Below are 23,599 nucleotides of genomic sequence, written 5' to 3'. Positions count from 1 at the left end.
ACGAAAAAGATCCGCGCTCAAGGTGCAAGCGATCGGAGCGGACCGAAACGCTGAGCGCGGACTCACGGGAAAAACCAATAACCGTGTTCCGGGCGTATCAACGCACTGAGGATAGGGAGACCTGTTAGGCACGTCAAAAGACCCCGACGTGGGTCCTCGTATAACGATGACCGAGGTGATGAAGGGCACCTTCCTTTTCCGCACGGGAACCATCTACCCAAGTGGGGGAACTATACCACCTGCGACAAACCAGTGAGCTTGGGCGAGAAGCGCCAGAGCACGACGAGGGAAGCAGACGCGGACCTCCGTCGGCGCGCTGGCGCTTCTAGCACGAACCCGACTGAGAGCACACGGGCCCGACCAACTCGTGTTCGAACACGTGCAAGGTGGAAGTCCAGCTGGGGGACACCCTCCGTCAAGCACTCAAAACCCGAGCATTCGGTACGGACACGGCACCCGGCAAAAGAAAACCGTACCACTCATAAAAGGTCGCGTCGCGACAGCGTAAACAACTGCCCCGACGCCGATGCTAGTGGGAAAAGAGTCGTTGTGAGTACTCTGGATAACGGATCCTTCAATCTCATCTCGCGGGCGACGAGGATAGCCCCACTGGAAACCCGACTTAGCTAACGCCCGAACGGTAACAGTGCCCGTCGAGCTGTGTGGCGTGCGTCCGGCCGACGTGCGCGTGTACCTCGAGTGCTCGCGCCCGCCGGCTGCGCGTTCGCGACATATGTGGATGGCCTCGCGGGGGCTGTTGGGAGTAGCGCCTTAGTAGAAGGGGAGTTATTTGCCTGGGTCGAATCCAGCGCTCGCCGACGCGGTTATACGAAACCCACCGATCTATCTTGTACGAGAGTAGCCGGCGGGGGACCGGCAGCCTGGCGCCAGGGCGCCCTGACGTAACCCGTCGGAGGGATGTTTCCGCGTCACCCAAAGGCGTGAAGGAGCCGCCCTCGAGACATATGGCTAAAGGTGTAAAAACCCCCGAGGTGCTGGTCTTATAACTCCCCGTCACACAGTGGTTAGTAATGGCTGTTGAAGATGTTTGGTAAACTGCTGGCTGGCTGTTGTTTTGGCGAAGAAGACTGTTCTGCTGCTGGCTGCTCTTGGAACTGCTGTTGCTTGAACTGATGACGATAAGCTAAGAAATTCTGGGTTTTATACCCGAAAATAACCCTCTCTTCTCTCATTAGAATTTTATTGTGATGGATTTAAACATTTCAACTTATTTTACATCCTGTTTTAATATTATAATGGCATTGACATTAAGTAAATGTGAAAACATTTGACTGAGCAGGTTATATTAGCAGCAATTTAGATTCATATAATATAATTGGTTTTTGAGAATGAATGTATACATTCTAAGCATTGACATTTAGTAAATGTGAAAACATTTGGCTGGACAGGTTATGTTAGCAACAATTAAAATTCATATAATGTAATTGGTTTTTGAGAATGAATGTATACATTCTAATTTATTTTAAATCCTGTTTGTAATAATTTAAATTCATGTAATGTAATTTGCTGTTGTACCTGTATGTTCATGTTTTAGCAGGTTTCTATAATGTAAGGCTATGACCATTTGTATACTTAATTATTGAAGTAGTGGTAAAAATCTGTGTATAAAAGACAGAGGGAATTCTCTAATATTCACCAGTCTTCAAGATTTCATCCCAGGACAAGAAGCTCAGTTCAACAGAAATACTACCAAAATAAAATGTCGTACCGTACAATTGCTTCAACTGATTCAGAGGTTAGTAACTACTTAGTAAATATCTTATAACCATAGCAAATTGGAGGCCGGTCGTAACACCACTCAACGCTATGGTTATAATTCTTAAAATAATATTAAATGACTGATTATAACATAGTATATTGGAAGTGCGTCGTAACATTACTCAACGCTTTGGGTATAATTCTTGGGACATAGAAAAAATATATAATGGAAAAAAAACAGTAAAAAATAATATACTATGTTTTATGTTTCACAGAATGAACATTTTAGCGAATCAATTGATATAAGACCGTCTTTTTCAAAAACAAAACCTGGATCAAAACGTTCTGCAGAAAAAACAATTGTTAAAAAACCTATGAAAAAGAAGCATAATAAAATGGTAATAAAAATAATATTTTTTCCTAATGATAGCATAAATAATTTATTTTTTTTTTTTATAGAATGCATCATACAGAGATAATATCAGCGAACGCTTGAGATCAGAAGATTTTGATGTTGAAGTATTTAATTCGCTAACATTCAGACAAGGAGATGGCGTTGTGACAATAAACACGCCTTTTGAAGAAAAAGGAAAGGATCTTTGGGTGCTAAGTCATTATAAGGTTACTAACATCGAGAATGTACCAGTAAAGGACAGGTAAATACATTGGTTTAAATTTAAAAACTATTGCTGAATCTGTTTTTTTTTTTACTGATTTTATTTACTTCTTTTGTTTTTAAATAAAATAATTTGTTGTAATAGATGGAAGTTCAGTGAAGCTACTGTTAGATTGTACACGACCGACGAATCAAAAGATCAAACACTTCATACTGGTCTTAATGAGACAATGCAAATTATATTTGATAAATTACTAACCGATCCAAAGCGTCAAACTATTAAAAGCAAGACGGTTGTTTGATTATTATACGGAAAAATGAGTTTCATTTAATAAAACAAAATATTATTATACATGTATGTTTTTATTTGTTCAATACTCAAAGGTCTTGGAAAACATAAACCTATAAACTATATAGTATGTCTGAGAAAAAAATTTCTAATTGAAACATTGCTATCATTTCTGTACTATCAAAATTTAATATACTTATTTACTGAAAACATAAAATTTGAAACTAAAACGCATTAAAACTATTCTTTATGATTAAAGGTAACATGTAATTTAAGAAAAAAAAGCAAGTTTATTATTGAATAAAAAAGTTTTTATTTTTTAAATAAATAATTATTAAACATATTTATATATTTTATATTATTAGATCTTGTAAAATCATATCGGACAATGTGTTAAAATGAAATTGTAATATTTCATATAAAAATGATGTGTCATCGTTCTGTAAATGATTATAATAATTAAAATCATAGTTTTGAATATATTGGTTGGTAAATTCGTTCCTTTGGCAAGTGGATGGCAGACCACGGACATCATTTTTAATTAGGTCATATGCAGTGTTGAAAGTAATTTGATAAATTGCTAAACGTTTTTGCTTGTCTACCACATACAAATCAATCAAATTCTGTAATTGACGAAGCCGGTACAAATCTACGTGTGTCAAGGTAATATATTCCTCGTTTAGATGTAGGGTAATTAAACTCTGTTTAACATTAATTGAATATGAAAAGGAATCGGTAATCTTTACACGCCTCACCCTGGTATTTAGGTTATTAATAATTGAATTGTAATTAGATTCAGACATCAGTGTGAAACATTCTTCTAAACTTAATGTAATAATTTTCTTTGAAAGTTTACATTCTAATAATAAAATAATTGAAATCTGCTTATTAATTAGTAATCCAATTGTAATACTTTTCTTGTTAAAAACTCGGATGTCAAATGTAGACTTACAGACAATTATTGGTGGACTCATAATGAAGTTTTTTTTTGCTAAAAAAGTACACAATAAAAAGTAGGATATAACTGTTAGGAGTTATACATTGGACTGTTAGTTGTTTCCTTTGCAGTCATTTTATACAGGGTGATTCTTTTATCAAACAACACTCATTATTTGAAAAAGTATTGACTTTTTTCAAAATTTTTTTTTTTCAAAATTGTAGATTTATGCTGTTCTAGAATTGAATATTTTTTTTATATTTTTCACCCTTATATTTATTAGGTAAACCACTATCAACTTTTGATTTTCAAATGGTAACCTATACTTAAAATTTCATAATTGAATAAAACTATTTTTTTCATTAATTATTACGTTCAAATTTTCATTTTTCGTTAATCCGTTGATGAGATATTGTTCCTCAAAGTTGGGTGGTTTTGGGAGGTAGTTATTGTGTGTAAATGTGTTATACCTCGTCAGTAGATATTATCTCTACTAGGATTTTTCTGTCCCAGGGTTAAAAGATATTACACTTTTCAAATCAGTTCATAAAGTACTTAGAGCCCCTAAATGTATTTTATTATGCCGATTTTTCAGGGAGTCACACAGTTTTACCCCACGAAGGTGATTGCGGCACTGGTCATTGGTCGTAATAATTATTATCAATTATAAAGACCAGAAGTTATAAGTAATAAATTCGATATCGTTCGACCCAAGATATAGCGGTGATTATCTTTGTACCTGATAGCTGATACCTACATACAATAACAGACGATCATATTATTGGGTATACGTATACCTAGCTAATAATTATTGGACTGCTTCTGTTTGTAGATTTGATCACGATTTAATCTCTATTCTATGCCGACTACAACACACCATAGAGTAACATACGGAAATACAGAATTATTTTAGTCCATAAGTTGTCCATGGTTTATCACTCTTATAATCTAAGACCGTGATCATTACAACTGTCTATCATAAAGAAAATACAGTGTTACCAGTATGTGTATTTACAAAATAAATAGTAGCAGTAACTTACTGTTAATTTATGTCACAAATAAAATCCTGTTTTTGTTACTCAATTAGACAGTCTGTACTACAGTTGCAACAACTAGATTACTGATAATAAAACTTCTAAAATATTATTAAAAATCTGTATTTCAATGATAAATGTATACAATAACAATTAATAATAAATGTACAAATTATGATATAATGGACCATAATATTAACAATAAATTAACTTAATTTTTTTTTTATACATATTTTAATAATATACATATAACTGTGTATAGCTTTGGTAGATTTAACTAATACAAAATAATGTTTTAATTATTATTATACATTTAATATTTATATTTTCTACTGTTTACCATATGGATACTATAAACATGTAAATACCAGAATACCTATGAGGATTTAATATTTTTAATAATAATGTTTTTTTTTTTGAACAAATCAAATATTGTACCTCTTCTTATATAAAATATCATTTAGGCACATGCACATCGAATAAAGAAGTTTGACAAGTACATAACACTAGGGTCTGTGAGAATTTAACATTTTAACTTTTTTTATAGTCCCGAAGAATCAAGATAAAAATTAATTTTACACATAATATAACACTAATTGTACAGTGGTATTAAAATTACAATTTATTACAAATCTGGAAATACAATACCAACATAAATTTAAATAATATTTTCAACAAGTTAACATTATATAATACCTAATAAATATAACTGAACTAATTTAATATTAGGTATAAACAACTTTTTTTTATGTTTACAATTTCAATTTAATGCATTTACAATTCCAAATCAAATATTAGTATAATATAAATAATTCGCCATAGGTCACTTCAATAGTTGTAATATACTTGGTAGGACTAGGTCTTTTTGACCAATCACATGAATTTAATCAATAGGTAGGTATTTAAATAATAATGATATACATGCAAATACATAAGGCACTAATAAACTTAAATAATTATAAAAAAAATCATATTCTCAATGTCATGAACAGGGTTTGAGACCATTGTCACAGAAGGGTCTTTAGCACGCCAAGCTCTAATTTAGCACCCCTTGTTTTTTTAGATTTAACTATCATTATGCTATCAATTTAATGTTTTTAAAATATGAAATATTATAGCACCCCACATTTTAGAGTGTTCTTTTTAACACATTTTAAATTTTTTAATGTATATTTTCTACTTTAATATGATGCAAGTGATAACCACTAACAAAAACTAGGGAGAGAATTAATTTTGATTATTTAAATGTTTGATTTGATGATTTTAGGTTCTGTTTAGCCCTGAACCCTGTTCACGACCGAATTTCTCACATTTTATACTGATATTATCGTGAACCATTAAACAATTTTACTTTAATAAGCCCAGGACTATGAAAAATCTATTTCAAAATGATGATACAGTTTAATCAAAATGTTCGTTTTGCAGTTATGCAAAATATGAGTAAAGATAAAACATGTATTCAAAAAATTAAAACAAACTTTTCAATCACCCCAGACTTAGTAAAATTTAAAAATGGTGTTAATAATATTCTTATTTGAATTTAGTACTAATTATTATTTAATGACAACACCAATCATTGACAAAAGTAATTAAGTATTTATCATTATACAATGTAATACTAATATCATTAAAAAAAATATATGTATATTAATAATAATACATTTATATTTTTTTAAATACTTTACATTGAGCATTTATACTATTGTTAAAGTAATAACTGAAAAATAATTATAAATCACATACCTATTTTATTTTTTTTTAAATTCTTTATTTGATTTACACAATCTACATATTATATTGTGTGTATTAAACACAACATACATTATTTTATCTTTTGATTTGTAATGATTGATGTTGTCACCTCATTTAAATTAATTAAAATATCATACAAAGTACAAAACATTAACATTCACAACATTTTTAGTTTCAATACACATCATTTGTAATATGTATGCACTTAGTCCAGCTACATTTTTCCCACTTCTTTGCAATTGTCTTGAATATCTAAAAAATTGAATTTTCAATATAATAATTTAATGATATTACAATTAAAAATATTTATACATACTTTATTTTGTTCTGTAGTCTGTTGAAATATTTAAATCCAATATGTGAAAAATTATTTTTATTTTTCACAGTTACCATTTTAAAATGTAATTAAACATAGCAGTATGAATATAATTTTAACATACAGGATCTTCTGAATTGTGTGTCATAGGTAGCTGATTCCATTATGGCATATTTAAATTAGGTAAAATGACCTATGTGAAACTGATTTTGAATCATCACATATTATGTAGATAAATAATTTTCTATTCACTTTTAGTTTAGGAACTAAAAAGTGGAGATTTTGATATAACATTTGTAGAGTAGGTATAGACTTTCATGAAAAACCCAGTGTCCAGCTGAGTATTGTAATGACTAATTTTAAATAATATGGAAATATTATCGCAATATTTCTGTGTTGTCATATTATGCCACTTCATTGTATAACAACTCATGTATTATCCAGTAAGTACCAGTGTTCCTTGGTTAGGTATACATTTGAACAAAAATAGTGTATTATGTATAAATGATTAAACTGAAATCAAAATGTCTAAAGTTAATGACATACTCATTGTATTATTTATTTTAATTTTGGCCACTACCAACTAGTAAAACTTAGTACTTACCAATAAATTGTACAAATGTAATCACCAAGCATCTAATTCAAGTGTAATAAGTAAATTTAGGTACTTATATGATTGATAAAGTATTAAATTATTAAATAAAATACGTAAAATACAATATGTGGTGAATAAGACAATAATTATATTATATTATACAAGAACTAATAGGTATTTCAAAAATAAAATACCTACGACCACGAGTCACGATTAAATTAGTTCCGAGTTATTATCTTAACCATTTGTCTACTAACGGATTGTTATGTGATTAACGCTAACCCAGTATAAGGTATACTTCCATATCATGTAACCACGGAACCACGATATCAGCGCAGAGCACGATAAACATAGTAGATGATAGTAGGTACTATCTAGTATCTGTTATTACCTAATCGCAAATCCACCATAGATATTATAAGATATATGCGCATATCAGTCTAATCACTAATCAGATAACAATCACGTATCGTTGTGTCCGTTGTCACAAATTGTCGGTACTCCATACTTAATAGGTATTTAATGGGGTCGAGGGAATTACACGCGAGTATGCGCAAGTGACACTAATGGTCCAATTACTTAAAATATGACATTATGACAATAAGTTATCAATTATCATTACCTTGGGTTCGAACGATATAGGATTTAAAACTTTTAACTTCTGGTTTTTATAATCGATAAGAATTATTATGACCAGTGACGAAATCACCTTTAGTGGGGCGAACGGCGGACACCCAGCCAAATGGATATTATACAATACATTTAGGGGCACAACTCAACCTTACTGCACCTACTTGAATTGATTTTAAAATGTAATATCTTTAGCCCCGGGGCATACAAATCCTAATAACTGCGGTATCTACTGACGAGGTATAACACATTTACTGTACACACACCCAACTACCTCCCAAAACCACCCAACTTTGAGGAGCAATATCTCATCAACGGATTAACGAAAAATGAAAATTTGAACGTAATAATTAATGAAAAAAATAGTTTTATTCAATTATGAAATTTTAAGTATAGGTTACCATTTGAAAATCAAAAGTTGATAGTGGTTTACCTAATAAATATAAGGGTGAAAAATATAAAAAAAATATTCAATTCTAGAACAGCATAAATCTACAATTTTGAAAAAAAAAAATTTTGAAAAAAGTCAATACTTTTTAAAATAATGAGTGTTGTTTGATAAAAGAATCACCCTGTATACTAAAAACTCAGATAAAAAAAAAAAATGCAAAAAATGTGAACGTACAGTTAGCCAATTAGTGCATACTAGAGAGGGAATTTACATATACTTACTAACCTGATACCTGAAAAACATTTTAAATTATTATATACGCACTAACCCGCTAGGCTATACGTCCACGAGATATTAAATCGAATAATAAAACATTTAAGATAAAACATTCAATTTTTTTTTATTTTTTTTTTTTATTCAATACAGCAAATATTATAAACAGTATATTATATAAAAAAAACATGATTTAACAAATGGTGTCGTACGAACCGGTTTCACAATTACAAATAACTTCGGTTTTACAATATTTACTTAAGACTTTTTGAACAAACTGATTACCTTTCATTAATAATACATATAAACATTTTGGTGAGAATCGGGTATGTTCTATAAAACAATTATCATCGATTTCAAAACTATGTAGAATTACTCCACACCAATGACATTGAACTGCGTCATCGAGATTGATATAGTAAAATCCACATTCTGAGAGCTTGTACTTATTCTGGCCGGTATTTGAAGGAAAACTTTTAAAAGATCGTAACCTAGATACAAATGCAGAGAATTCTGGATACGCTGGCGTTGAATTGAATCGTATTTGATCGACCAATGACTGGACATCGTTTGCGTATTTTTGAAAATTCATTTTTGAAGAAATTAAATAACTTATACAATTTAATAAAACTTTGAGAAAATAAAGAAAAATGAGACACGACTTGAGTGAACGATGGATCATTAGTAACTGAATATGAAAAAAATAATCAGCAATCAGCTTATAACTTTAAATTATTGTAAATAATAAATAATGTTTTTATCATTATTAAAAAAATCAGTGTAACCAACATGAGTAAAAATGAAATACAGTACATTTTTTCGAGGTAAAATTTAGTAACAATCAGTGTGAAATGTGTTACACGGTAAATCTGAGTGCTCCAAGGGGGACATTCCCTCTTGAAAAAAAATTTTTACCATGGAAAAGCTGGCTGTGAACATACAAATATATACTACTACTATTCATTACAAACCAGGAGTGAATAATACCAATGCAGACGCACTGAGTCGTATTCAAATAGTAACTACGAGAGCTCAAACCTCGTTGGGACATCATAACCAGTCAGAACCTCCAGAAACTCAAGGAACCTCTTTACAATTAGTAGATAACGAACACCTAGACTTAGAATCGAAGGGCGAAGGTGATGTTGGTTATCAAGCATTTCTGAAAGCAGATGAAACTAAGCTGGGTCCTACGAAGAACATTGCCGAGCGAACAGGAGATCTGTTTTCCGTAGATGTTGGAATCTCATTAGCTCATTGTGTATCGGCAGATTTTAAATCGAGAAAAGGAATTGCATTCGAATTCCGAAACCGATTTGGAAAAGTTAATGAACTCCGTCGACTTAACCTAACCAATTCGCTTGGGAAACTCAAAACCTGCAATCCATTGTCAACTCAGCATTAAATGGATTGATTCATACAAATGTCTACCCCCCATCTCAAACAAACGAACTTAAACAAATACAACTTACATTACCATCTACACTAGAGCTATCTATAACTGAATCTCATTTATCAATTCCTGAATTATTCAGAACATCCAAGTTAAGCGTAGTGTACATCCAACAGAATCTCGTATTTGTGACCCGTATACTCTTATTGTCAAACCTTCGGTTTAACCTGTTTCATAATATTCCACTTCCGATACCTACAAATAAAGGTAATATAGTAATCATTGAACCACAAGCTCAGTACTTGGCAATAAGCGATACTATCATTTTAGTCTAACCGATAATCAGTATGAAAAATGTGAAACATTGTTCTCTTTTAAGTTATGTGTAAATCCTGAGGCTATCAGTAAATTTATACACCAGAAAAATAGTGAGGTATCTTTGTACAATTCCCCTTATCAAACGATAGGAGCGTGTAATTTCAAATATCTAAGCCTAAATACTACAATCTGGCATAAGCTTTATCTAAAAAACGCGTGGTTATATTATTGCATTTTGCAGGCAGTGACAGTAACATGCTCACAAAACTCTAGCAGAATTCTACTAACGGGTACAGGAAAAATTCAAATTTCTGATAATTGCGTTATATATACAGAAAATCTGATCTTAACACCATCGAGAACCCTATCATCAGAAATTCATAAAGATTTTGTTCCAGAAAATCCAAATCTGCACGCAATGTTAAAAATACCAGAATTAATTAACAGTCATCTCCCCGAGCAAATTTTGTAATATCTCAAATTTACAGACATTGAACACATGTTTTAGAACTAATGATCAATTCACAGAAAACATTTTAAAACCATCTTAACACAAGATATATTATATTATTTTTTTGAAGTCATGCTATTAATCTTGATGTTTTTTTTTTTTTTAAATAACGTAGCTACGATTGTAGCCATTGATTATATACACAACTCAGCTTTCTAGATATTATAATAGCTACTACATACCATTAAGAATATTTTTGTCTACGATAAAATATACGATATACTATACCGTAACGGAGGCACAAGCAATTTGTCATTCAAATTATGAACAGTAGATTGCATAAAATAATATAGTAAAAGATAAATAAATAGATAAAACAATTCAAAGTTATAAAATCGTATATTTTTTTAGGGTTAATTAAATACAATAGTAGTTATTGTGCAAATAAAATTAAGATTTTATTGTAATGTGTAAGGGATAATAATAACAAATTACTTAGTTCAATATAATACCATAGATGATAAATAATAGGTTAAAAAAGGGGAAACAAATAAAATTAATTTTTAGTAGGAGTAAATCTATAATAATAAGTACGTTATATCGTTAAAATTCAAAATATTTTTTGAACTGTAAAATAGTGAATACTTGTTAGTTCTAATATTTTATTGCAACGATGTTGAGAGAACAAAAACTTAACAATATAATTCGAACAACGTTTAAAATTTTTGGATTAATATTAGATAAACTAAATAGAAAAAATATTGAACGTTATTCCACTATAACGTTAAACAAATTATAAAAATAATCATCGCTTTTATTATAACAGTAGGTTTTAACTTTACTCCAATTACCTGCAAAATCAATTGGTATTAAAATTGTTGATTGCGTTCATTATATTCCGCTATGAAAAACTCATAGAATTCGATTATACGAATAGATATTTTCACTTCAGGTTGTGCAACATTTTATTCAACACAAAGCGATTGTAACATTTCTTTTTACAGTGAAAATATTGAAATTTTCTTTTATCATAAAATAAAAAATAGTTTTTAAATTTCGTTATATTGATAAAGATTTTATACCAAGACAGATAAATGTTAAAAAAAAATAATTAAAAAAAAAAAACAAATATATATAGTGCAAAAGGCCCACACATGACAACTTAGACTTGAGAATTAGTATTTTTTTCAGGGATAACCTGTTCTTTTACGCAATTTATTTGAGCAGTTTACTCGGAAAAATTACGAAATTATTCATACGTGTTACGTACCCACGTATTAATTAATCATATAATAACTATGTACAGCGCGCCGCACGTTTCTAATAATATTTGACACTATAACTAATAAGGCAATTAGTATAGTATAACATGAGGAGGTCGTTGCAAAATCGTAGAGAAAACAATTAAACTATAGAAGGTGCCGTCACATACGTATCTTTCCTGGAAAGCCAACGCCCATACGCAGGATACGAGTCGACCAGCATACCAAATACGAGACCCGAACTCTGTCTCATGACCGAGCTTAGCCACTACTACAACCACCCACTCCAAAGGACACAATCATATATATAGAATCCCAGGACAAGAGCTCTTCAGAAGGTTAGGGACATTCAGAGTCAGGTCGTAACACCACTCACAGTTTATATTCTATCATTATATTATAACATTGTATTTTTGTACTACGTTAATAAACATTCATCATACCTAGTACATCACGTATTCTATCTCTGCGTTGATGTATATATCGACGTCGGTTGGGACGTAACATACGCGATGTATAGGTTTTTACGTAGAAATATAAACCACAGATGTTCAATTAAAGATACAGCCGTTGGTGGCAAAGCATAATATTTACTAACGCGGTCCTCAAAAAACAACCATCATTTATATGTCAAAACAAAAGAATTTATTCTTGTTGCTGTGTACAAAAGCCCAATCACTTACCTCCCAACGACAATTATTAGTTACCATTCTAATACCGAGCAAAAATATTATAATATAAGGTGAACTTTATGCTAAAAACTAAGCGTAGAATATAAAGTCCACCAGTACGCCAGGAAGAAGATCATTCAGATTCATTGACTGAATACTTAACTCTACAGTTTTAGCTTCATCTTTGCAAACCCAACAAAATTAATTCATAGTCCTGACATTCTCGACATCGATATAATAAAGGCAGGTAGTCTTGCTATTGTTACAAACCCCTGAATCATATTATAATATAATATTTAAATTACATGATAATTTTAAGAACATCAGGAATAGTGTGTTATACGACGACGAGACCACGGAATACGCTGATACAGGGATTCTATTTTGACACAGAGCGTCGTCATCCAACACTATACGGGAGGCCAGGCAGTCTTATTGTTACGTCTGAACCGATACATGGTGTTTATGTCATAAGCCGTAATATTAATAAAGTATATAACTTTTAATAAATTATTTTTGCGTACATTATTTTATTTGGTTGTGTAAAATCATAACACTATCCACTAGAATCTCCCAAGTGAGGCATATCACAATGAAACAATCACCTATTAGCTCAAATTTTTTATTTGATAATTATTATTCATAACCAGTAACCAAATCATTCTAAACATTTGACTTTAATAAGATTGGGTTCTACTTGCTGGTATATGAATATAACATGATATTTACTTATAAACAACGAGATTAACCGATAGTTATCCACAAGAAAGCGTTGTTATCTCTCAATATTCATGGCATTTGCCTCTTGTACATACTTTCGAGGCCCCTGATAAGTAAATCGTTTAAAGTCTATTATATCTTAATCCGTGGTTCACGCTGAAAAGTGGGAATCGACGATTGCCGCATGAACATTACCATAGACATAATATAGATGGATGTTCCTAGTCCAGGGATCGGAACCTTTAGGATATTTTTGGTTCTGGTACCAATTAAATTCTTGAAAAAAAAATAATCCATTTTGTTTTCGGTTCTTAAAATTACTAAATAAGGGTTCCGGTTCTGGTTTCAGTTAGTTCCGGTACTTTTTGGTTCATAAACAGAAATGGATTTTTCCAAAAATACTTATTTCTTATTAGGGAAGAGTTATGAATAACTAAATATTGTTATTCGTAGGTATTTCGTAAGCATTCGTTAAAAACACAACATTGTTGTCCGATAATTATTGTTATATATATTAATGAAAATGCAACCTGCATATTTGTAAATTAATCACTGTCGGCTGTATAATACTCTTAATTTGAGTTAAAAAAAATATTTCTATGAAAAATAATTATTTATTTACATAATAACCCAATTTAAATAAAATTTTCAATGATGTCTTAGAACCGGTAAGATCCGAAAAACATATTTTTTTTTTAATGGGTATTCTAAGCACTGTAAAATATGGGTTCCGAACCAGGTTCCGGTTCTTAGATTTTATCCAGGAACCAGTTCTTCAGGTTCTGGTTTTTGTCCCTGGACTTCCTATTCTAAGGTTTTATTCTAAGGTATTATTTAGAATACGGTCAGGTACCGCTCATTGTTCCCCCCACTGTCCACGTTCACTACCAACGCACGACGACGAACGCCGATCGACGAGTCTCAGTTGCATATGGTCGAATAGTATACAATACATTTTAACTCAAACGTTTACATTAGTTGTCAACGATGAACTAATATGACACTCTAGCCGGCAAAGTGTCGAGGTGCGTGCTCCTAATGAGGCCAAGCCCCTCTGCGTACGATTCGGCCTACCGTAGCGTAGTAGGTATACGACGCGCATGTGCCTTGGTAGCGTTAAATATTGAACGTTTAACGTTTCTGAAGTCAGGTAAGAAGTTTCACATCCAGAAATTTACTATCAAAAAAATACAATATACACTTACTTTCAGTTTCAGTTTCTAAAAATAAAATGATGAACGTATTATTAAATATACATTTTTATACATTTTTCCTTATACAAAATATTTCATTACGTAGAATTTTGCAACGATTTATTTGTTTAACGTTGCAACTTGAAATGGATGTAACATTTTAATTCAATAATAAATCGGTGTATACGGAGAAAAAAGGCAGCTCCCAAGTTTCGTTCGTATTCATTTTTATATACACGTTACATTTTTTTTATTGTTGTCGTCATCAGTAAGATGACACAATAATCATTGTAAGTTTTCTCTGGTTTTGAGGATACTGAATCAGCAGATCATTTATACAACGATTACCAATAAATCATATATCGATTACAATTCGATGAGTACTTATTTATTTGTGTCAGATATGAACTATGTGATATAATTATATATAATATTGTCGATGTGCATATCTACAAACCGGTCTAGCCAGCACTAGTCTCTATACATTGTTATCATGTTGCATGTTTAGTAGTTAGTTGCGTTTTCTCTGTCGTCGGCGAGTGACATAAAAATAAAGTGATATACAGTCCACACACACACACATATGATGTTATGATTTTTAGTGTAAATATTTTCGAGAGGGAAAAATTCCCTTTTCCTCATCCAACAACAATTTGGTTATTTAAATATTGAACGATTAACATTTCTGAAGTCAGGTAAGAAGTTTCACATCAATAAATTTAATATTCAAAAAATACAAAATTCACTTACCTATACATTCAGTTTCTAAAAATAAAATGATAAACATATTATTAAATAAATATTTTATACTTTTATCCTTATACAAAATATTTCATTACGTAGAATTTCGCAACGATTTATAAATCATTATATACGAATAACGATACTCCACGGATACGGAGTTAAAAGATACAAAAACTTGTTTGAAATCTTCTGTACAATTTGTTTATGTTGTCTCGGTATTGTTCCCTTTATATATATTATAGTCAATCCCCACAAATTTACCAACTTTTTTAGAGTATGGTGAAAACATTGTTACAATACAGTTCACTGTAGTTCCACAGTTTCACATATTGAAACACCACGGGTCATAATTTGTTAACCATACTATACGTAAGCAAAAAAAAAAGTTCGTAAACTTATGGTGAAAAATATATATTAGAGTATAATATGAGAGTATATTAATTGATACTCTCACTCTAGTCTCCAAAATTAATTTTAAAACCATCTTTTACAAAATATAACTGATAACGTACTTTTTAAATCTGGAATAAAATAAAACAGTAGTTACTAAATATGAAATATTCATAATTTTTTTTTTTGTGAAATGGTCAAAGGTTGAATTAAAAATTATAAACACGTGGTTGAAGACCAATATTGAAATTGCATTATAATCACAAAACTGCTGACTTCCAAGGATCTGTATAACGCATATAATAAATTTTTTTGTACCATCGTCCTTCGGTATACTACCGATAATCGTTATTTCAAGTATTCATGAGATTTTCATCTATTACACCTGTATTCTTACAATTAGTCTGTGGCATTATTTCAGTTTTTAATAGAGGGGGCAAAACTTATGACCAGGCCTAGTGAGTAATTTAAAACAACTCCTCGCAGGTACATATTAATATTATATTATGTTCCTTTTCCTTTTCCTTCATAGAACACATATTTATATATATACCAAGAACACATATATTCATAGGTACATATCAACTTTCATGCACATAAAACTAAGCAATTAATTGGTAATTACCAATTTATCATTGTGATAATAATTATTTAGTACCTATTCAATTTTATATTGTTCTATAAATAATAAATATAGGCATATGTTTGCGTTAATATATTATAATACTAGGTAATCAAAAAACCACCGGGAACCGGCCAATCTGACTTCGAGCTGCTATTAAAATCAGACAAGGGCAAGTGCCCACCTTTCCTCACATCTAAATGACACCACTGATGAATGATTACAGTCAATGGACAGTTTGACAGAAGAACCACGGGAATATAAAAATCCAATTTAGAATTACATATTATTTTCTTAAATATTGTAGTATATTCGAAGATACATTTTCAACACTTACTAAGTCGAAATTCGATACAATATTTATACTTCAGAAGGTTAGATATGTCTTATTTATTTGGCGGAATCTCTGCAACCGTGTGGAAGCGGACTCTTGGGGCGTCCCCTATAAGTTGGTTACAAAAAAAAAATTATAGGTCGTACACCGATAACGGGGATAACGATTCCTAGACGGTTGAAACCAATAGTTCCCAATCAATTGACCACCGATATGGCCTGAAACAGAAGCGTTAAAAGAAGTACCATTGATAATTTGTGCAGAATTAAAATCAATAGCTGGAAAACCTTTCAACGAAGAAGGTGCCTGGGACTGACGGAATCCCAGATGTCATAATGAAGCATGTAATTCAGTAAAAATCGGAACTCATTTTAGGCACACTTAACAGATGTCTAACACAAGGGATTTTTCCGAAAGCATTGGACGAAGCCACGCTGGTATTTCTCCCAAAGAGCAATAAACCACTAGATCAGCCCTCGTCGTACAGGCTATCTGTCCCATTAATACAATCGGTAAACTCTTGGCAAGATTCATTAAAAAGAGACTGGAAGCATACCTAGAACAGAATAGCGGGATCAAGAGTCGCTGCAAGTTAAATTTTGTACATGGCATTGATGTGGGCCTCGGTATTAGTCATTGATAAAAACATTAATGTGCTATCAAGTTCGCAACGGCTGATGGCTGGGTTGCATCTGCATACAAGACGATGCACAACTAATGCAATACTGGTGGTGGCAAGTATTTTGCCTTTAAAATAGCAGTTCATTAAGATATACACAATATATTCGGCAAGGCAGACAGGATCAGCCCCTCCCACAAAGTGAGAGTTGAGAGAAGAGTCAATACGCAGTTGGCAGAACGAATGGTAGGTGAAGCTGGATGAAGAGGTTAATACCAGATCTGCGACTCTAGGTTTTGAGATCTTTCAAAACAATAAACTATCATATCACGCAATTTCTCACAGGACATGGGTGTTTTGGAGCAAAGCTTATGAAAATTGAGAGACGTGACACATCTATGTGTCATGATTGTCTGGCACCAGTGAATGACGCTGAACACACGGTTTTCGTTAACGACCGGTGGTGGAGATAACTAAGAGAATTGGAGATGAGAACAAACGTGTTATACACTCCCGAATCGGTGGTCAACACAATGCTTGGAGCAGAGAAAAATGGAAAGAAATATGCAGATACGTTGTTCATGTTTTTAAAACCAAGGAAACAGAGGAGCGACAACGTCAACGAAATCTACAGCAAACTTAAGCTATATGTATTGTGGCCCGAAGGGTGGATTCGAGGGGACAAAGCCTCTCTCATTTGTAAATAACGATTGTGAGGATCTATTTGTATATTTTAATAAAACAATTATTTTGAATAAAAATGTCTTTAAAGTATAGAAAATTCTTCAGGAGAACAATTTAAAGCTTGTATAACTGTATTATGGAATATAACATTATTGTTAATAACCAATAAGGATTTATTAGATCACTCATTGCTTGGACAAAATATCACTATAAATATCTAAGGCTAACCATTTATCACTCATTATTTTGATTTGTATTGGACCCACCAAAATAGCGCCGTATACAATACAGGAGCAGATTTCCATATTTGAATTTCATTCAGATATGTCACTATGACTAGGCGAATCCCTGTTTAGAACCGCTAATTCATTGGATCACAGCCTTATTCAGTCACCAACTTGAGCCAACACCAACTACCCAAATTATTATTTTGTAGTAAATTATCGTAATATAATCAATATAAAAAGCAGTTGTTACAGCATTCAAAGTTCAAACACTGTATTATTATTTTAAGATCAGTTATGACCTCTGTTTGACATTGATTATTTAGTTACTACATAGTTTTATTAGTATAGTATTTAAAATTAATTTTAATTTTTTTATTACTTACTTTTCCTGTAATCTTGTAATAGTTCTGTAAAAATAAAACTACATTGTTACAGTTTTCAATTGTAGTTTGGATTATCTACATGACTACATTCTACATTATAATAATTATACTATTATATCTATGATATCTAAGTCATGATATCTAAGTCAGTTACTGTTTGGTTAAATATTCAATATATTCAACAAATTATTCATCAGGACAAACATTTTAATTGTACCTCCACATTTATTTGAAATTTACTGGACATATTTACTTATGTCGCTGTACGTATACTTTCTTAGTTACCCATGTATATATAAATAAATGAATGTGTGCGTGTATGTGTGTGTAAAGATTTGGTACAGAGATAGATTAAACCTCTGGGAAGAAAATAGGCCAATTTAAAAAAGGGTAAATTCCAACCCGGGGACGTGCTCGAACAGGGATTATTAGATTTACGATGGACATTTTTGTTTGTAAAAGGTTGCAATTGGTTTTCTTAATAATAATTATTATTAAAGTGATAAGCTTGTGAGTTGGCCTGTTCTATATATTTTAGTACAGAATATTTCAATTATGAACCACGGTTTTGGTGGTTGGTTTTTTATTTTTCTTCCTTCTGTATACATGTGATTCTTTGGTTTTTTTGTTCATTGGATTTTAGAACAGTATGATTAGGTTAGGATTTTGTATTGATTAATTGTGTTAATCCACCGAAGGTTGAATTCAGTTAAAAGGACAAACCTGGTTTAATTATGATACTTAAGAGTTCAATTATACACTTACGTACAAACCAAAAAGGATCCTAACTGGTAATATACTGCTCGCGTAATCACAAGCGAATCTCAAAAACAACACCGGTCGGGATGGCTATACATTAAAATATAATATAATTTACACTTGAAAAGGCATTGCTTCCACAGCGTTTTACACCCAAAAGAAGTTGAACAATCAGAATTTTTTCCGGGCAACACCGTGTAATCATGTTTAATAAAAATTAAAATAAAAAAATATAAAAACTAAATATTTTTATTTGTTTACTTTTCTGGTAATCGTTTTATGGAATTGAGTGATGCTTATTTAGTTATACCAAGTTTGTCATTTTTACTTAATTCAACCTACGGTAGATAAATACAATCAATCAATACAAAATCCTGACCTAATCTAACCGTGCTAAAATCCGACGAATAAAAAAAACCAAAGATTCGTGTGTATAGATAAAGAAGAAAAATAAGAAAAAAACAATTTAAAAACAATGAAAAATATTTGAGATATTCTGTACTAAAATACATAGATGTGCCACTGCGCCAAAAAGCTCATTGCTTTAATAATAATAATAATTATTAAAACCAATATTTTATAATATAAACATCATTGATTGTTTGATGTATTTTTACACTAACCAAAATATTGAATAATTTATTAGTTTTTATTTTTTATTTTATTTTATAGTTTATATCAGTTAGTATGATTTGAAGATCATTAAAATCATGTTTTAGTTATTATTATGGTGAACAATTAAACAAAATGGTTATGAAATAATTTACATTTAAATAAATTAAATTGAATATATACGTACTAAACGTTACTACAGCTATAAAAATATAAACAATAATAATTATTATATTATTTTAAATGGACTTACTCTAAAATATTAAATACGGAATGATAAAAATAATCTGGTAAAATACTATTGAGAACGGAAATTTTAGTAATACGGTTGATAAAACTCGATTTCTTCTTCTAAATTTAATAATTGTTATCAAACGATAGTTTCATAATAACTAATAAATATATTATAATATATATGTAGAATATAGAAAATAAAAATGCAAGTAATTTATTAAAAGTTTAGAGTTTGATGGCTTTCGCTACTCCACTATAACTGATATATAGGTAACTCACTATATATTACACATACATATTAATTAAATTATTTAATTTTTTTTTTATTAATCTTAAGCATCAGCAACTATGGCTATTACTCATTAGTATAATATTTTAGCGAGATTATTTTGACGTGAACAGGTACGGTGTTGTGAAGTAGGGGTGCATTGTCCCATCACCGATAAGGTATGATGTGGTTCTGAATAAGACATCACGTTGTGTTATGGTTACAAAATAATGTCACATTATTGACATACACCAACGTACACAAAACAGAATCACGACTAGGAGAACATATTTATAATTCGGTGTCAATGACCAGCAAAAGTAAAGCGCGACTTTGTCTCACGTCCCATTTTGTGCCATAATCGGTCATGATGGGAGATTCAACAGTGTCGCAGCATTATTTAGGTTAGGTATATACGTATCCGAGAGCTAAAATATATAACTTTTGATACCAAAATAAACAAACACTTTTAAAATATGCAGTTAATAATATTAATTTGAAATTGGTTAAAATATTAAAAAATAATACATATTAAAAATGTTGGTTTATTTGTATAGTTTATGAACCCATAGACACTACATAGTCAACAATCAACATGTATTAAAGACGAAGAGGTTATAATTTATAAATGTTAAATACAATATTGGGTGACAAGCTTCCTAACTGAACAGTTAACTGATTCATACTTATAATGCTACTGGAAACCTGGATTGAACGAGGACTAGAGGTAAAATGGGACACCGATTGTACATCGGAAAAAATATTGAAACAAAAAATGTAGCATTTAGGTCACACTATAATAAATTGTATTATTTGATATTAACATATAATTCAAGTGATAAGGTGCACGAGTTCTTTGAATTTAACGGCAATATGAAATGTAATATCTTGGGTACATCAAATAATGAATAAGTAATTAAATAATTGTTTGTTCTTAATTACTCTTGTATAACTTTTAATGGCTTGTCTTGTTTAGGTTTCAATCAATACTACTTTGGTAGAGTTTATCCTTATTTTGGGAATTATAAACACGTTAAATTAAAATATTACTATTTAGAGTAAGACGGGAAAAATACAATGGGGCATAATGAACCATGGTCTATATTATTATTTATATTTTTTAATGTTTTAAATTCGGATTTATGTTTATTATGATGTATGAATATACCTAGTATACTAAAGTAAATGTTTTATAAGAAAATATAACTATAGGACATAGGTATTATCATTTAGAAATAAAATACGAAATTTAAAACTATAGGTAACTATAATTTTCCCTAGCATTTTCGTGATAAATGTTAATGTACATAAATTATATGTGCTTAATGTATTTATAAAATAAATAAAAATAAAAATTTTAAGCTTGAATTATATTTTATCACCTATATGATATGAGATAATTTGTATTTGTTATGAATCAGGACAAATGTTTCATCTTACTTCAGCCATGGTCCATTAGTAACCAGTAACTACACATAATTTTACATAATAAATCTTTGTTTTTCAATAGAATAAAGTATTAACACTCTCGCTTAAATACATTTGAAGTTAGGTGTCCCATCTTACCCAGATTAAAAGTTAATAAAAGTTATTAAAAGTTAATTACAATATTGGGTGACTAGCAGTGAACTGATTCATACCTATAATGCTAGTTAGTGAGTAAAAATTTGAGAATGATTATAAAAGTTATGAGACACAAATTAGATGGATTGAATAAAACAAAATTAAACACATAAAAAAAATAAAAAAGGCACGTACTTTTTTTTTCTAGAAATAAAATAATAAAAGATGTTTAATAATATGTCATATTCTTTGATAAATTTCTAATATTGTACCTAATGATTCAAAGTCTAAGAATTAATATATTTTATGGTGATACCTTATATTTTCGATCTAAAAAATATTTTATTACGTAGGATTTTGCATTGATTTACCGACTAGAATTTATTGTATGCTTGTGTGATTTCAATTTATGTTAACGATATAGTAGTTTGATTCAAGCTGGATCAACATTTAATATAAAGTTATTCATAAGTTAATACAGCAATTATGAAAAAAAAGTGGACAGATGGGTGCCACTGTGCAGTCCAGTATTTGTCGAATATGTCATTGAAATAGTTGTTAAGATTGAATTCAATAATAAATAATTGTATACAAAAAACAATTCAACGCGGAAGCGGTGTATCAGCTTAGCATACTTGTATAAATATTAACTTTCAATAATTTAAAAAAAAAAATTAATACAAATCAAAAATATCTCATGGCTATAATTATACCATTACTTTCCGGTAAACTTATTTTTTGTTAATGGAACAAGAACTTGTGGGGTATCTTCTATACATTTTTTTTATGTAAGGTAAGAAAATAATTTTTTTAAGAATTTCTAACTGAAAAATAATTTGCAAATTATCAAGATTTTGATGAATTTTGTCAACATTTAAAATCTAAATGCTTGAGTATACTCATGTACTCTGGGTCCCCTTTTGAGCAGTGAAATCCTCTAATAATTTAGAACGGAGCCAAAAGTTATTTTCAAACTCTGTATCATCTATGCTGAATATTTATATTATACTATTATCAGCAAGATCACCAGCCAGTTATACATTAGGTCGGTCTTCTCCCCTTGGTATATAGTAGAGTCGAGCCTAACATACTGTTTTCAAGTATATTAATTAATGGACGTATTGATATTCTCAGTCTAGTCTTCAAAATACAATTTAAAACCATTTTTTACAAAACAGAACTGATAACATACCTGCTGACTCTGGAATAAAATAAAAACTGTATTTATTAATTACAAAATATTCATATTTTTTTTTCTGGTTGATCTAAAATGTATAAACAAGTGGTTTAAGACAAAAACCTAATTAAATTAAATTATAATTAGCTCATATTTTTTTTTTTTTTAAGAATCCTGAAAATTAAATCTAATTTTCTAAAAACATATCAGCTATCTAAATTATATTTGATATAATATAAACAATAAAAATGATTGTCTCTAACTCTATACACAAGTATGATTCGTCTAATTTTATATCATATTAAGTGAAATTATTACTAAAAATAAAAATAACTTACTGTATTTGTCTGTTAGAAAGAAAATACACGATATTAATTTAAAAGGATAATTATTTATTTATTTTATTTTCAGCATAAATTACGG

The 23,599-nt window shown here is 30.4% G+C and overlaps 1 protein-coding gene and 1 long non-coding RNA gene across 2 annotated transcripts; one reads left to right on the top strand and one right to left on the bottom strand.

Moving 5' to 3' along the window:
- The first annotated feature begins 1,529 nt into the window (after positions 1 to 1,529).
- On the top strand, positions 1,530 to 2,687 carry LOC132947136 (uncharacterized). The gene is made up of 4 exons (XM_061017346.1): positions 1,530 to 1,756; positions 1,995 to 2,117; positions 2,179 to 2,375; positions 2,481 to 2,687. The coding sequence occupies exons 1-4, from the start codon at positions 1,721 to 1,723 to the stop codon at positions 2,635 to 2,637; spliced, it is 513 nt and encodes a 170-aa protein (XP_060873329.1). The 5' UTR covers positions 1,530 to 1,720; the 3' UTR covers positions 2,638 to 2,687.
- Positions 2,688 to 4,727: 2,040 nt separating this feature from the next.
- On the bottom strand, positions 4,728 to 8,394 carry LOC132946701 (uncharacterized). The gene is made up of 3 exons (XR_009664748.1): positions 7,268 to 8,394; positions 6,664 to 7,176; positions 4,728 to 6,599 (listed from the first exon to the last, which is right to left on the bottom strand). It is a non-coding gene; the product is annotated as an uncharacterized LOC132946701 (long non-coding RNA).
- Positions 8,395 to 23,599: the final 15,205 nt, after the last annotated feature.

The sequence above is a fragment of the Metopolophium dirhodum genome, chromosome 6 (assembly GCF_019925205.1).
Source record: "Metopolophium dirhodum isolate CAU chromosome 6, ASM1992520v1, whole genome shotgun sequence".
Classification (NCBI taxonomy): Eukaryota; Metazoa; Arthropoda; class Insecta; order Hemiptera; family Aphididae; genus Metopolophium; species Metopolophium dirhodum.
The sequence above is the reverse complement of the archived record's forward strand: the minus strand, read 5'-3'. Positions and strand labels throughout refer to the sequence as shown.